The 15,630-nt window shown below is 34.9% G+C and overlaps 1 protein-coding gene across 1 annotated transcript in view; it reads right to left on the bottom strand.

The window, feature by feature from the left end:
• NEMF (nuclear export mediator factor) overlaps positions 1–15,630 on the bottom strand; it is a 52,052-nt gene that overhangs the window by 22,641 nt on the left and 13,781 nt on the right. Inside the window, exons 6-16 of the mRNA XM_044230866.1 lie at positions 15,053–15,120; positions 14,182–14,268; positions 12,108–12,181; positions 10,914–10,984; positions 10,760–10,835; positions 10,321–10,383; positions 8,152–8,229; positions 7,785–7,993; positions 7,121–7,312; positions 6,762–6,825; positions 4,308–4,396 (exon numbers count right to left, since the gene is read on the bottom strand). Coding sequence (XP_044086801.1) covers positions 4,308–4,396; positions 6,762–6,825; positions 7,121–7,312; positions 7,785–7,993; positions 8,152–8,229; positions 10,321–10,383; positions 10,760–10,835; positions 10,914–10,984; positions 12,108–12,181; positions 14,182–14,268; positions 15,053–15,120 — 1,071 coding nt within the window. The remainder of the gene's footprint in view (positions 1–4,307; positions 4,397–6,761; positions 6,826–7,120; positions 7,313–7,784; positions 7,994–8,151; positions 8,230–10,320; positions 10,384–10,759; positions 10,836–10,913; positions 10,985–12,107; positions 12,182–14,181; positions 14,269–15,052; positions 15,121–15,630) is intronic.

The raw sequence follows: 15,630 nt of genomic DNA, 5'->3' as shown, positions 1-15,630 counted from the left end.
AGTGTCTTCTTAAAAAAATAAATAAATAAATAAATATGTCTTCTTGGGGCACCTGGCTGGCTCAGCTGGTGAAGCATGTGACTCTTAATCTCAGGGCTGTGGGTCTGAGCCCCATGTTAGGTGTAGGGATTACCTAAAAATACAGTCTTAAAAAAAAAAAAAAAGTCTTCACTGCTGAATGTATGTACTATACTTATTTAACAACTGCCTTATTGATGGTAAAGAGGTTTCTAAAATGACATAAACCCACAAGGACAGAAAATGAGAAACATAAAGATGTAAAAATTTTGTAATCATCTTAGTAAAGGAGCATATAACTAAAAGGGAAAAAAAATCAAAAGGAGGGAAAAAGACAAAAAAGAGTAAAGAAAAATCGGGACAAATAGAAAGCAAACAGTAAAATGGTTAGACTTAAACCCATATATATCAGAAATTACATTAAATGTAAATGTAGTCAATTCTCCATGTAAAATGCAGACTGGAAAATAATATATACAGCTTTAAAATATAACAATATAAAAAGGTTGAAATATAATGATGGAAAAAGATAAATCATGCAAACACTAACCAAAATAAAGTTGATTTCGTTTTAATATCTCACACAGAAGAAAAAAAGAAGTTACAAGTTAGAAGAACATTTGATTACAGTTAACAAAAGGCTCAATTTACTGGAAAGATAACAGCTCTATATTTTTATCACCTTATAAAGCAAAAACTAGCAGAAGTAAAAGGAGAAACAAATGCACAATTATGTGATTCTTAACACAACTCTCAGTAATTGAGAAAACAATAATTTAAAAAAGAATTAGTACAGATTCCAAAGATTTGATTAATGAATGTGACCTAACTGATATTTAGAGAAATACATTTAACAACTATAGAACATTCTTCTCAACGACTTATGAAACATTTGTAAATAAAGTATACTCCAAATATGCTGGACCATAAAGCAAGTTTCAATAACAAATGTCAAAGGGTTGAGATAATTCAGAATACCATCAATGAACATTATGCAACTTAAGTTAGAAATCAATGGCAAAAAGAGAACCAAAAGAGCTCCATAGGTTCGAAAATTAATAAACGTAAGTCTAAATAACACATGGGTCAAGAAATCACAATGTAAATAAGAACATATTTTCACATGAAAGACAATGAAAATACAATATGGAATATAGTTAAAGCCAAGCTCAGAGGGAAATTTACTGCCTGAAATATATATTAGAAAAGATAAGAGGCTGGGAGAAAAAAAAAAATCAGTGAACTAAGTTTCCATCTCAAGAAATCAGAAAGGGAAATGCAAATGAAACCTGAAGGAAGGTAGAAAGAGGAAAATAATAAAATAGAGAGCACATATATAATAGTGGAGATCAACAGTCAAAACTGGTTCTTGAAAGGTATTAATACAACTGAAAATCCTCTGGCCAGACTAACCAAGAAAAAGAGACGGAACAATGACAATTATCATAAATGACAAAGGAAGGTATTAAAGACTATACAGATGTTAACAGGTTAGTAGAACATCAAAACTTTAGGCCAGTACATTCCAAACTGTAGAAATAGACAAAGTCTTGGGAAAATACTACTAACCAAAATCAAACAATCTGAGAAGTACTAAAGAATTTTAATCTGTGGTGAAAAAGTTTCCCAAAAAGAAAACTTCAAGACTACTCAGCCTCACAGGTGGAATTTTGTCAAACAACCAAGGACAATTGATAAAGAAACACTTCCCAGAGGCATCTAAGTGGCTCTGTTAGTTAAGTATCTGCCTTCACCTTAGGTCATGATCTCCAGGTCCTGGGATGGAGTCCCACATTGGGCTCTCTGCTCAGCAGGGAGTCTGCTTCTCTCTCTCTCGCCCTCTTTGCCACTCCCCCCTGTTCATTCTCTCCCTCCCTCTCTCTCAAATAAATAAAATCTTAAAAAAAATAAAGGAACACTTCCCAATCTGTTTTATGAAGTAACGATACCTTGAGACCAATACCTAAGAAAAACATGAGATATGAAAATTACAGGTCTATTCTATTCATCAACAGAGATGTGAGGAAAAGAAAAGAGAAAGAGAGAAGAAAAATGCAACAGCATACCGAGAAATGGAAAAACGACTGGACTTAAGGACCTGAAATCTAGGCTGACAATGGAAAAAGCAAAGAAACAAATCACTGTGTAACCCATAAAAAGCTTAAAATAGCAGTACATGGTACTGTTAGAAATAGGGTTTAAGATGGGGTTAAAAACAGGAAAACTGGCCAAAAATCTGATCAAGAAGCAGTTACTTCCCTAGATCTTTTTTTCAGCTCTAACATGGTAGTAAGCTGTGCCTTCCATATCCTAACCGAAGGCCAGAATTCTCTAGAAAGTGTACAAAGAGTATCTCTGAATTAGGGGAAAAGTGGCATAGTTGCTAAGTAGAGGTAACATAAATAAAAGAGGACAATTAAGTGAATGTATGAATTACTGGATACTAAACTTCCCCAATCTATTCCCACTGGGCTTCCAAAATTATGACAGCCAGGTCTTCACTTTGCAAGCAAGGTAAAAAGTCTTTCCTGAAAATTGAGCCAGCTAAAGAGTCAAAAAGCTAAAGACACTGAGAGTTCCACACAACATGGCCCACGTACATCATTTTATAAGCCCAGCCACCCAGAGAGAACTTCCAATCAGCATTTTAATAGTCTAGTATAAATGTGAACAGACAATAATGTGAATAGACAATTCAGGATTACCAGACATTAATAAAAGTCTTTAACAAAAGTTGAAAACAAACCCAACAAATTAAAACAAAACAAAACCAACCCAAACCAAAAACCTTAGAGAAGACCTGCAAGAAAAGAATACTTTTAAATAAAATTAATATATCAAAACTATTCTCAGTATTAAGAAAGTGAAGAAGGAAGTTTTAAAAGATTAACCAAAAAAAACCCAAAAAAATAGATTCAAATAAAAACTTGACAGGAAGGAATAAAACATTTAAAAATACAGGGGAAGAACTGAAAGATACAGAAATCTCTCAGAATAAAGAACAAAACGATAAACAGTTGAAAAACAGAAAATGCAAGAAAACTGGAGGACCATCCAAGGAGTCCCATATTTAATAAATAAGACTTCCAGACCCAAAAAAAAAAAAACCACAAAAAAACGAAATAAAAGGAAAACACAATCTACAGAGTGCTAAGAAATATTTCCAGAAAATTTCTCAGAACTGAAAGTTTCTAAATTAAAAAGTGTCACAGAGAATCTAGCATAATGGATTAAAACATCTTCACCAACCTGTACCATTGTGAAATTTTAGAAAACAGAGAAAAAAGATCTACAAATTTACAGAAAGATAAAAATAAGTTTTTTTGATTTTTGCATTTTGAGTTTGGTTTCTTTCTGAGCATTAAAAAAAAAACAATTTTTCAATAAAGTAGTATCAAAATGACATCAGACTTTTGAGGATCAAATCTGAAAGTTAACACAATAAACAATAACTTTAAAGTCTGAAGAAAACATTTTCAAACCAGAATATACACCCAGCCAAAAAAATAATTTTTTTTATATATAGAAGACCTCAAAAATTTTACATCTTATACACCCTTCTCATGTAGCCTCTAGAACACATCAGTGAAGAAAAAGGAATTATGAGATGCAGGACAGAGAATCCAAAACAGAGAGGGGTAAAGAGAATTTCCAAGTTAAGAATAAAAGATCTTAAGATGTTAAGAGTAACTGATCTAGAACAAAGTAGGTCAAAAAGCTCATGAGAGATTTCTGCAGGATGATGCTGATAGAATTCCAATGTGCCTGAACACACTTGGAAGAGGAAAGGTAAATGAAACAACAATTTTTACCTTTAGGGAAGACAAAAAGCTGAGCAGGGAAAGAAAAGAAATAATGTCATATGACTCAGCTGTAACTACAATTAAAATATTAATATAATATTAATGCTGAATATCAACTGTGGCAAATTAGGCTATACCTTTATCAGGAGGCTGAGTGGTGTATATGTATGTGATGCAACACAAGCGGAAAGAATAAAATCTTTATCTTATACAGTGGAAGTCATTAATAGAGTATAAAACTGAAAAATTAAGAAGCAGCAATATAAACATATTACTAAAAGAAAGGGAGGGATATACCAAAAGTAATCAGCTGAAAGAGCTAACAATAGTTTCTATAGAGAGGAGGCAACACGAGTAGGGGTAAAATGTTGCAGGGCTACTGGTTTTTGCAACAAGCTTTATAGAACTGCTTGATTTTCTAAACAATGTGCATGTGTAATTTTAATAAAAACAAAAAACTATATTTTAAAAAGGTTAAACACTTACCAATACACTTTTCTCGCTTTCTGAATAGAGGTAACTGTCTGGACTTCTTTTAAGGTTTGCTTTGTTTTCTTTTCTGCTGATTTGAATGCCTATTTATAAGAAGAGAGTTTTTAAATAATTTGTTAAAAAATTTTTGTTAAGAACATATTTAAATAACAGCAAGTAAGGAGCTCCTGGGTGGCTCAGTTGAGTAAGCATCTGACTCTTAATTTCAGCTCAGGTCATGATCTCAGGGTTGTGAGCTCAAGTCCCGCACTGGGTTCAGCATTGAGCATGGAGCCTGCTTGATTCTCTCTCCCTCTCTCTCTGCTCCTCTCCCCGCCCCCCGCCGCCACATGCACAGGAACATATGCATTCTCCCTCTCTCTCTCAAAAATAAATAGATAGACATATAGATAATATTAATATATATATATATATATATATATATATATATATATATATATATATAAAACACCAATAAATGACAGGGCAAGAAATCACTTTTAAATGTCACAAAATGGCACACACATCCCATAAACACATGAAAGATTTTTTGTCTTAAATATTAAAATAATTTAAGTCAAAGATTTGCCACATACAAATATTTGCTCAAGACCTACAAATTACAAAAAGTATCATTTGTTTACCAGATATTGAGTATCTACCATGTAATAGGTTCTGGACTTGGTGCTGAGACACACAAGTGAACAAGACAAAGTTCTCACTCCCACCCCACCAGGGGGTCTAGGGAAGATACAAATATAAAACACATAATTATTCAAATAAAACATAGGTTAATCACTTCTAGGGATGCTGTGAGAGTAAACAAGGGAAACTAATTTATAACTGCTTAGGTCAAACAAGGTTATTTCTGAGGAAATGGCATTTGGGCTGAAGCCTGAAAGGTTAATAGAATTATCAAGGCAAAAATAGGAAGAAGAGCACTGTAGGCAAAAAAAGAAAAGGCCAGCTTGACCAGAAAGTAGTGCTCAAGGTAAAAATGTCAAGAAATGAGGCTGGAGAGGCAAACAGAGGGCCAAGTCATGAGGGCCACTCATTTAACAGATATTAATGTTACTATGTTCCAGGCAATATTCCAGGGGCTGGGACAACGTAATGAATAAAACAAAGATCCTACTTTCATACAACCTGTATTCTAGAGGGAAGACAAATAAACATATTCTGGGAGGGTTTTTTGTTGTTGTTGTTTTTTCTTAAGATTTTATTTATTTATTTGACAGAGAGAGACACAGCGAGAAGGGAAACTCAAGCAGGGGGAGCGGGCGAGGGAGAAGCAGGCTTCCTGCTGAGTAGTGAGCCCGATGCGGGGCTCAATCCCAGGACTCTGGGATCATGACCTGAGCTGAAGGCAGATGCTTAACAACTGAGACACCCAGGGGCCCTGAAAGGGGTGTTTTTTAAGAAGAAAAATATAGCAGAGAGGGAGTGATTGAGGATAGTACTACTTTTAGTAGTAGTGGTCAAGAAAGGTCTCCTCAAGTCTCATTTTAGAAAACATGCCAATGAATGGAGGGATCAAACCGTGGAAATTCTGAGGGAAGAACATTCTCAAAAGAAAGAGCAGCAAGCACATATGCCCTGAGAAGGCAGCGTGGGTCACTGTAGCAGAGACAGCTAAGTTCCCAGTGTAGTTGGAAAGAGTGTAGCAAAAGGAGTACGCGTGATTAGATGGGAGGGGAACAGATCATGTAGGGCCTTTAGGACAGACGAAGGGCTTTGAACTGTCTTGTTTTGTCTTGTTTTTATTTGAGAGTGGCCAAGGGGTAGGGGCGGACAGCAGTAGGAGAGGGAGAGAGAAACCCAAGCGAACTCCAGGCTGAGCACAGAGCCTAACATGGGGTTTGATCTCACAGCTCTAAGATCATGACCTGAGCCAAAACCAGGAGTCTGATCTTAACAGACTATACCACCCAGGCACCCCTGAACTGTCTTAAGTAAGATGGGAAGCCACTGGCTTTTGAACAGACAGAAATAATTTATTTTTTATTTAAAAAGATCACTATGGCTGCTGTGTGAGGAACAAACTACAGGGGGAGAAGGGCAGAATGAGAGAGACCCAGGAAGAGGCTATTATTAAAGACCATGTGAACAGAGATGATGGAGGCCTGGACTAATTAGTGGCCAGATTCTGGTTACACCCTTTAAGAAAAGCTACAACGGATATGCTGATGAGGGAATGGATATGGTTTATGAACAATGGGTCTGGGATGGGTCCAAAATTTTTAAGCCAAGGAAACGGAAAAAAGAAAGCACTATTTACTGAGACAGGGAAGACTGGGAAGGAGGTTTGGGGAAGAAAACAAATACTGGAAATACACATATTTAAAGCAAAATCAAATTTGAAAGATATTTCTGAATTAGAAAACCTCATTTAAATAGAAGAAATAGTTAGGGCCATTAAGTTAAAGCAGAGAAAAACAATTCACGTTCACTCTAAGAAATACTAAGTACCTTTTCAGCAGCTTCAACGGTCTTTTGTGTTTTCTTAGCAGCATACCTCTTGTGATCATAGTACCTAGAAAAATATATTTCTCTTAATTTTAAGTAAAATCTTTATTCTTTAGCTTTCTATTTATTTTATCTTATTTTAGATTCTCAAATCACATGAAACAAGTTTTGTGCATTACCCATCTTTATTTTATATGTTCCCTATGAAAACAAAGTTGTATAAAGCAAAAAATGAGATCTGAAAGTGTTTTCACCCAAAAGCACATACAAACAAAACATATATACATATATTATCCTTAATATCCTAACTGATTTATTGAGTAGTACTTTACCTACAATTCATACTTATATTTAACACTTACTTTTTGGCATTGGCATATGCAGACAAGCTGAGATCAACATCAACAAGTAATGGCCTATTTTTCTGAGGCTTCTGCAGCTGTTTATTCTTCTGCTTTTTCTTTTTTCCTTTTGGTGGTTCAGTTTCATTTTTTTCAACACTGATGTCACCATCAACATCGTCATCTTCCTCCTCTGATAATAAGTATGGATTTCTATTAAAAATATTCAATAGTATTTCACTAATGTCAATGACATCACTTGTTTTCAAGTTTTTTTTACATTATAGATGGTTTACAATATTTAAATAGGTGCATTTGGCGGGGGGACACTAAGTGGCACAGTTGGTTAAGTGCCTAACTGTTGGTTTTGGCTCAGGTCATGATCTCAGGGCCATGATACTGAGCCCCGTGATGGGCTCCACGCTCAGCATGGAGGCTGCTTCGGATTCCCTCTCTCCCCTTCTCCGTCCAACCCCATGTGTGTTCATGCACACGCTCACACTCTCTCACTCTCTAAATAAAATCTTCTAAAAAATTAAATAGGTGTCTCATCTCAATGTAAATTGTTTTTCCTTTATCTTTGAGGATAAATTTCCAAATAAAAGAGAAAAATTTTTAAATGAATACAGTGAACACTTAAAAAGCAAACTGAAACATAAACTGCTTAACTAAGAATCAAACTTACCTTAGTAGCATTGTAACATGATTTGTTTGTAGTTTTAATTCTTTAATTGCATTTGCAACTGGGTCTCCTTGAGCTTGGGCTTCTTTCACAATCAACCCAATTTCTGTCCAATCTATCTGGTTGGCTAAAGCACTTCGAACAACCTGAATGGCTCTGTCAACTATTTGTAGATTCATTTCTATGAGCTCTCCTTTAAGTTTGTCTATTTCCTTAAGAAATAAACAAAAATGTTTACTATAATGCCAGTTAAAGTTACCATTTTTTCAGTTTTTAATTCCACTTAGTTAACACACAGTTTTGTATTTAAAGTCATCATTTTTTTAAAAAAGTTACCATTTTTGAAAACTGAAAAAGCTAAACATAATACCTGAGCCTGCTGAAGAGCTTCTAATCGGTTTTCATGATCCTTTCGGACATTATCTAATTTCTTCAATGCTTGTTTTTCCTTTTGTAGACAAAACAGATTTTTAAAAATTAGATTTCTCGTGCCTTTTGTACCTTTTCTCTCTTCTGTCCTGAAACTCGCTATCCCACCTCCATTTCAGCCCCCTAAATATTGTCACCTTGCTAGCGAAGGTTCTTATAACCCACCTCCCAGGTCTATCCTACCCCAAAGTGTTTCAAGCTCTCAAATTACCTCTCCTGACTACCCACTTCCCCTTCCCTATGTAAGAAGGTATTTTGATTACTGGTAATACTGTATGTAATATATGCCCCTAATGCCCTTGCATTATTCAAGGCAAAATTCAAGACACTGTCTTCCTAACACATAAAAGTGAAGTTTTGGGGAAATGCATTCTTAAAGAACATTAATTACCAAAATAGCTTCTTTTTATTTTATTGCCCCTTTAATTTTCTCAAAATCATCTCTACAGAGTACTCTTTTTCCTAAATTAATGCCACAAAGGCTCACGGTAGTTCATTTACCTTCTATATAGCATTTTATCATGTATCATTTACATTTTAAGTTTACTGGTTTGGAGCAAGTTTTCTAACACCAGTAATAACATCACCAATTAGTAAATGTTTGAATGTTGGATGTAATATTTTAAAAATTTGAATTGGGACACCTGGGTGGTTCAGTCAGTTAAGCTCTGCCTTTGGCTCAGGTCATGATCTCAGGGTTCTGGGATAGAGTCCTGCATTGGGTTCCTTGCTCAGGAGGGAGCCTGCTTCTCCCTCTGCCTGCTGCTTCCCTGTTTATGCTCGCTCTGTTTCCTGCTCTCCTTGACAAATAAATAAAATCTTTAAAATAAGTTAGTTGAAAATCTGAATTTTAAGAATGGGGACTATAAGTAAAATCTTAAGAAAACATTTTTTAAGAAAAAGGGGGGTGGAGGACACCTGGGTGGCTAAGTCGGTTAAGTATCTGCCTTTGGCTAATTAAGGTCATAGTCCTAGGGTCCTGGGATCAAGTCCCGAAATGGGCCCCTGCTCAGAGGGGAGATTGCTTCTCCCTCTCCCTCTGCCCCTCCCCCTGCCTGTGCTCTCTTGCTCTCTCTCTGATAAATCAAATCTTTAAAAAAATTTAAAAACACAACAGTGACTATTAGAAGTAAACAATGATGACTAAAATAATTCATGGATATTCTGATGCACATAAAAACATGCCATTCAATGGTTCCATGAAATAACTGTACTGGTTCATGTACTGCCACCGTGTGGCAGTAACACTATTTAATTCATTCAACCCACCTGTTTTGAAATTGTGTTTAATTTTATTCGATAGAGAGAGGGTACAGGGATTCACATAATTTCAAATTTTTGCACACATATTTCAAGACTTTACCTGTTCATATATTTTTAAGATTTTACTTATTTATTTGACAGAGAGACAGCGAAGGGGGAACACAGCCAGGGGAGAGGGAGAAGCAGGCTCCCCGCTGAACATGGGGCCTGATTCGGAGCTTGATCCCAGGACCCTGGGATCATGACCTGAGCCGAAGGCAGACGCTTAATGACTGAGCCACCCAGGTGCCCCTACTTAATATTTTTGAAAAGTCAAATCCCCTTCAAATCAAGAGTGACTGTGGCTAATTTCTGAAGCTGTTCTGCAGCAATGCTCCAAAAATGTGGTCAAATGTGCTGGGGAAAGAGCATATTAAACTCTCCTGCAGAGTAAGCCCACTTAGAAAAAAACAGTTTAATGATAAATATGATTAAATTGTACAGAAAGGACGTTTTCCTATCTTTTGGCCTATTAAAAAATCTCCTTGGAATAGTATTCCCTTAACAGTAAAGTTTGAGAAGCTTTGGGTTGCTGTAATAATGCAAATTATACTAAGGAATAAATAACGGGCCCACCTTCCCACTGTATTTTGCATTTTGCAGAATATCTGACATACTGATGGAACAAATGAGGGAATGCTTTTCAACAATGAGACCTCCCCTGGACCTTTATCTATAAACCAAGGAATCAGGGCATTCCCATACCACTTCTGAAAGGCTGCCCATTCCTATTATGAAAGCATCATTTACACAGCAAACCACACTAAGGCTAGCTGGTTTAATATAAATGTTTTCAGCAATACCATACCTGTTGTAAAGCTTTTAAATCTATTTTCTGACCTTCTATCTTGGAATAAAATTCATCCACAGCCTTATTAGGAGAAAAAAAAAAAAGATAATGACTAGTTTTAAAAAAAACCATGGTCTCTACTTCAACTTACATACATAGAATTTTAGAGTCCATTTTATGTTATAACACTACTCAAAGAACTTGAACAGATTCCCAGTAAATGTATCATACAGATAAACAGAATCAACTTAAGTTAAAATCTTTGGTCCTTCATCTTGAAATAAGAGGGCAACAAAACTCTTCAATAGTTTTTATTTGTGACTGCATTGATTTTTAATGCCCAGATTGACAGAGCCTGTAAACAAAATATTTTCAATTTAGCAATCAAAGCAAGTTGGTATTAATTTAATAACTCCTATCGTGCTAACTGGTCAAAAAACAGAATTGGAAAACCCACCTTGTCAAATGATTCAAATTCTATGTATGGACATTGTGAATGTTGAGAAAACAAGAAAGGATGAAATTCCTCATACCTGTAAAACATATTTATTATATCATTCAAGAACATTAATAAACATGTAAAGCAAACTGACTCATGCCTACATGCTTACGTGAGTATGTCTTCAGTCGGTTTATCTACTTCCAAGCTTGGTTTTATTTCTCTTTTCTGAATGATGTACCCCTACAAAAATCCAATATTAAAACTCTTTCTCTTCATACTTAACAAAGATTTACTTTCCACGACTGATACAAATTTTATTAATTTAACTTATAAGTTTATTCCAGTTTTAAATAATCTGCTGCATTTTTCTACTGATTTTATCAATTCTTAAATGATGTTTCTAGACTTAGTATTACTAAATAATACTGTCTTTTTCATATGGTCAAGAAAAAATAAGGAAGAAAATGAACACTAATGATTTGATAAAATGGTGGGATTATACATGCACACTACACTTTTTTCTTTCCACTTTTAGATGTTCTGCAACTTTGAAACAACCAGAAGCATTTTACTTCCAGTAGAAAGTCTTAGATTCACTTTGTTGGTAAGAAATTTTAATTCATTTAAAAAACTGAGCAAGTATATTTGCACAGAATTTAGGTATAATTAATCAGAACTTTTTCTGAACTTCTGTTATAAATAAAGTTATACTTCAAATACAGAAGAAAAAGAAGGTATGAGATAATTCAGCGGATATTTGTCTATTAGAGTGATGTAAAGAAATGGGTAGAAATCAGAGGGAGACAAACAGGAGAGACTCTTAACTGAGGAAAGAAACTGAGGGTTGCTGGAGGGGATGTGGGTAGGGGATGGGGTAACTGGGTGATGGGCTTTAAGAAGGGCACATGGTGTGATGAGCATTGGGTGTTATACGCAACTAATGAATTACTGAATTCTACATCTGAAACTAATGATGTTCTCTATGTTGGCTAACTGAATATAAATTAAAAGAAATTTTAAATATAAAAAATAGTGATGTAAAGCACTAATTTTTAAAAAAGCACTAGCAAATTAAAATATGCTTCTCTATCTAAAAATCAACCTAAAAGGATATATTTTCAAATCCCTCAACTTTCCTGGTATACCAGTAATGACTTGACCTAGTACTTTCTACAAAAGAAACAGAAAAAAAATTATAAAACCAACATGAATTAAAAAAAAAAAAACCTAGAATAACTATATTATAGATGTTGAATTTCCAAGTTACAACAAAACACTTAAAGGTAGTGATCCTTAATGAACCTAAATTCTGAAAATCTAAATAAATAGAACCACAATATACAGTAAGTATATGTGGTACTACCTTTCCACTGAAGTTGGTTGTTGTTTTCATATAGTCTTCTGCTTGCTGCAGACAAACAAGTATTTTTTCAATATCTACAGAATAAAAATGGAAAAAAGGAGTGCCAATCAAGTGTCAATTAACAACTATTAAACAGCCATGTATAAAACAGAAAAGTGTTGATGGAATAATAAAAAATGTTCGAGAAAAGCAGATATAGTTATTTCATGTTTGTAATCAGTAGATATAATTAAGGACATGTTTTGGCCAGCTAGTGATTCCAATAGCTTTTTACTGAATCATTTTTCCCCCTCATGATCTTAAGGGTATTCTGTTCATATACTAAATTCCCCTATGTATTTGGGCCTGTCTCTGAATTCTTTATTTTGTATTTCTTCAAAAACTGTTAGATTCTTAATATATTTTAATGAATGAAATGGTTATTCTCCAGAACTACTATTATTATTATAATTTTATATTATAATTTATTATTATATATATTATAATTATACTATTATTTTCCAGAGTTTTCCACAACACTTCACATGCTTTTTATTCCACAAGAATATCAGACTTGAAACAAAACACTACAAATGCAAAAACAATACCACCTGTTGGCATTTTGATCAGGATTGCACTGAATTCACATTTTAAATACTAAAGCATTCACTAAAACATTTAACTTGTTTGTTTTTTTTTTAAATTTTATTTATTACAGAGAGAGAGCATGAGAAGGGAGGAGGTCAGAGGGAGAAGCAGACTCCCTGCTGAGCAGGAAGCCCGATGTGGGACTCTATCCTGAGACCATGACCTGAGCTGAAGGCAGACACTTAACTGAATGCCCAGGCAGCCTTAACTTGTAATTTTAAACATAAAAACATTTACAGTAAAAATTACTATCCCAGGTAGCCTGGGAGGCTCAGTGGGTTAAAGCCTCTGCCTTCGGCTCAGGTCATGATCTCAGGGTCCTGGGATCAAGCCCTGCATCAGGCTCTCTGCTCAGCAGGGAGCCTGCTTTCCATCTCTCTCTCTCTCTCTCTTTGCCTGCCTCTCTGCCCACTTGTGATCTCTCTCTCTGTGTCAAATAAATAAAATCTTAAAAAAAAAAAATCCCTAAACCTTAAGTTATATATACATAATTCCAAAATATAAACATGAAGAAGGACTTTTTAAAAATTTTACATCAGAATCTGCAGATAAATTTGTCAAAGACCAAGTGTTCCATTTCCCTTGTATTTCCTCTAATTTTTACTATTCTAATCTGGCAACTTAGTTAGGTTCCCTTAAGTAATTACAAAAGCCTAATTCATCATATAGCTACATTACAGTTCTTTCAGAATTAAAATGCATGCATAATGCTATTTCTAAAAGCACTCTAACTTCCTAGTCAGAAGGTGAATAATTCAACTCCTTCAAGCCTGTACCAGAGACTATTGTTTGATAACCACTTCAAATATTTAGGTAGAGGAAGAGAAACTATTCTAAAGTTGAAAGGTAATAAGGTAGAGACTGTACTGTGAGTTACTAGGGATAAAGTACCACATTAGGGTGGCACCTGGGTGGCTCAGTCTATTAATCATCTGCCTTCAGCTCAGGTAATGATCCCAGGGCCCTGGGATCAAGCCTGCTCAGTGAGGAGTCTGCTTCTCCCTCTCCCTCTGTACCCCTCACCCCCAGCTTGTGCTCTCTCACTCTGTCCAAATAAATAAAATTTTTAAGGATAAAAGTGGGGCACCTGGGTGGCTCAGTCAGTTAACAATCTGCCCTTGGCTCATGTCATGATCCCAGGATCCTGGGATTGAGCCCCACATTGGGCTACCTGTTCAGTGGGAAGCCTACTTCTCCCTCTGCCCCTCCTCCTGCTCGTGCTTTCTCCTTCTCTCAAATAAATAAATAAAATCTCAAAAAGAAAAAAAAAAATAAGATAAAAGTGCCACATCAGTGTAAGAAGCTGAGAATACGATACGGATAGAACATTCACAGGTCAAATGTTTTTAAGTTTATAACTACCTGCTCACTTTTATTATTTTCTCAGAATTTTCATAGTTTTAAAAAAGGAAATAAATGAAAATGGACTTGTAGCATGCAGGGATACCTTTGCTTTCAAATTTTTCATCCACTTTGACATTGCCAGAGAATCCATTTTCTATAAGACAGTGTTCAATTAGAGCTGGTCCATAGGCTGTAAAAGCAGAGGGTATCATTATTAGTATTTTCCTATAAAATTTAAAATTCAAAGTATAATTCAAAATTTTTATCCCAATATAAATATCTACTCAATAACAGTAGGCAGTGAAAATAACAATTTACTTATTTTGCTTTTTAAGATTTTTTTTTTTAAGTTTACTTATTTTGAATGTTATTAGAAATAACAATTCAAGGGGCACCTGGGTAGCTCAGTGGGCTAAAGCCTCTGCTTTTGGCTCAGGTCATGATCCCAGGGTCCTGGGATGGAGCCCTGCATCAGGTTCCCCTCCTCTCTCTCTGCCTGCCTCTCTGCCTACTTGTGATCTCTGTCTGTCAAGTAAAGAAAATCTTAAAAAAAAAAAAAAAGAAAGAAAGAAATAACAATTCAGGTACTTAAAAAATTTGAGACTAATACAATTATAGAAGTCAGTGCCTAAGTTATAGAAATTTAATGGAATTGAGCCACATATTAAGGACATAAATCAGGAAAAAAAAGGATAGTTTTAATATCCAAAAACTGGCTAATGTTAATAAACTAAATTAATAAAAAAATCCCAACTTGCAAATTTTATGTGTGCTATACTAACTGTTGGAAAGCTGCAGAGATAACTTTTTAATGACTTCTAATTTCTTAAGGGAATCCTGAAAACTACATTCTCATGCAAACATTTCACTGCTCTAATAATACATTATATGTAATAAAAAAATTATAAAAAATAAAAATAAATAAATAAATAAAGGGGGGGACCCATTTCACTGCTCTATTTAGGATTACTCACGAAGTAGTGGGTTAAGAACTCTCTTCAGTAGTTCACCCTTAGGTGCACTGGCTATTATTTCAGTCAATCTGTGAAAACAAAATTGACATGCCTCTTACTACTTTGTATTTAACAAACAGCAATATTCATATTCATAATACTTTCATATACATCAAATTGCCTGATCATCAGAGTACTTAAGTACAAGAGGAATTAGTTCACTTTGCAGTCAAATGCTCTACCACTGAGCTATACCCCCGGAATTAGTTCACTTTGTAGGTAAGAAAATGAATTGTAAAAGTAATTTATCCAAGGGTAGTAGGTTCCTGAGCAGCAGACTGGGATGTGAAACCAAATTTTCTAAGAAAAATCAATACTTTCTCAACTAAGTCATATTGTTTACTGACAGTGTGTTCATACATGACAGGTAAGTGATGTTTTCATATCACAGGTAAATGTTTGTAGAACCTGGTGATACATCTTAATACCTGGAATGGCTTTACGTAATTATGCACTTGGTGAGAACTCTTACCAATGCTGTGGGTCACTCTAGTCCCCAGATTAGCACCATCAGCATAACCTGAGAACTTGTTAGAAAT

Source organism: Neovison vison, chromosome 13, assembly GCF_020171115.1.
Source record: "Neovison vison isolate M4711 chromosome 13, ASM_NN_V1, whole genome shotgun sequence".
NCBI classification, from domain to species: domain Eukaryota; kingdom Metazoa; phylum Chordata; class Mammalia; order Carnivora; family Mustelidae; genus Neogale; species Neogale vison.
The sequence above is the reverse complement of the archived record's forward strand: the minus strand, read 5'-3'. Positions and strand labels throughout refer to the sequence as shown.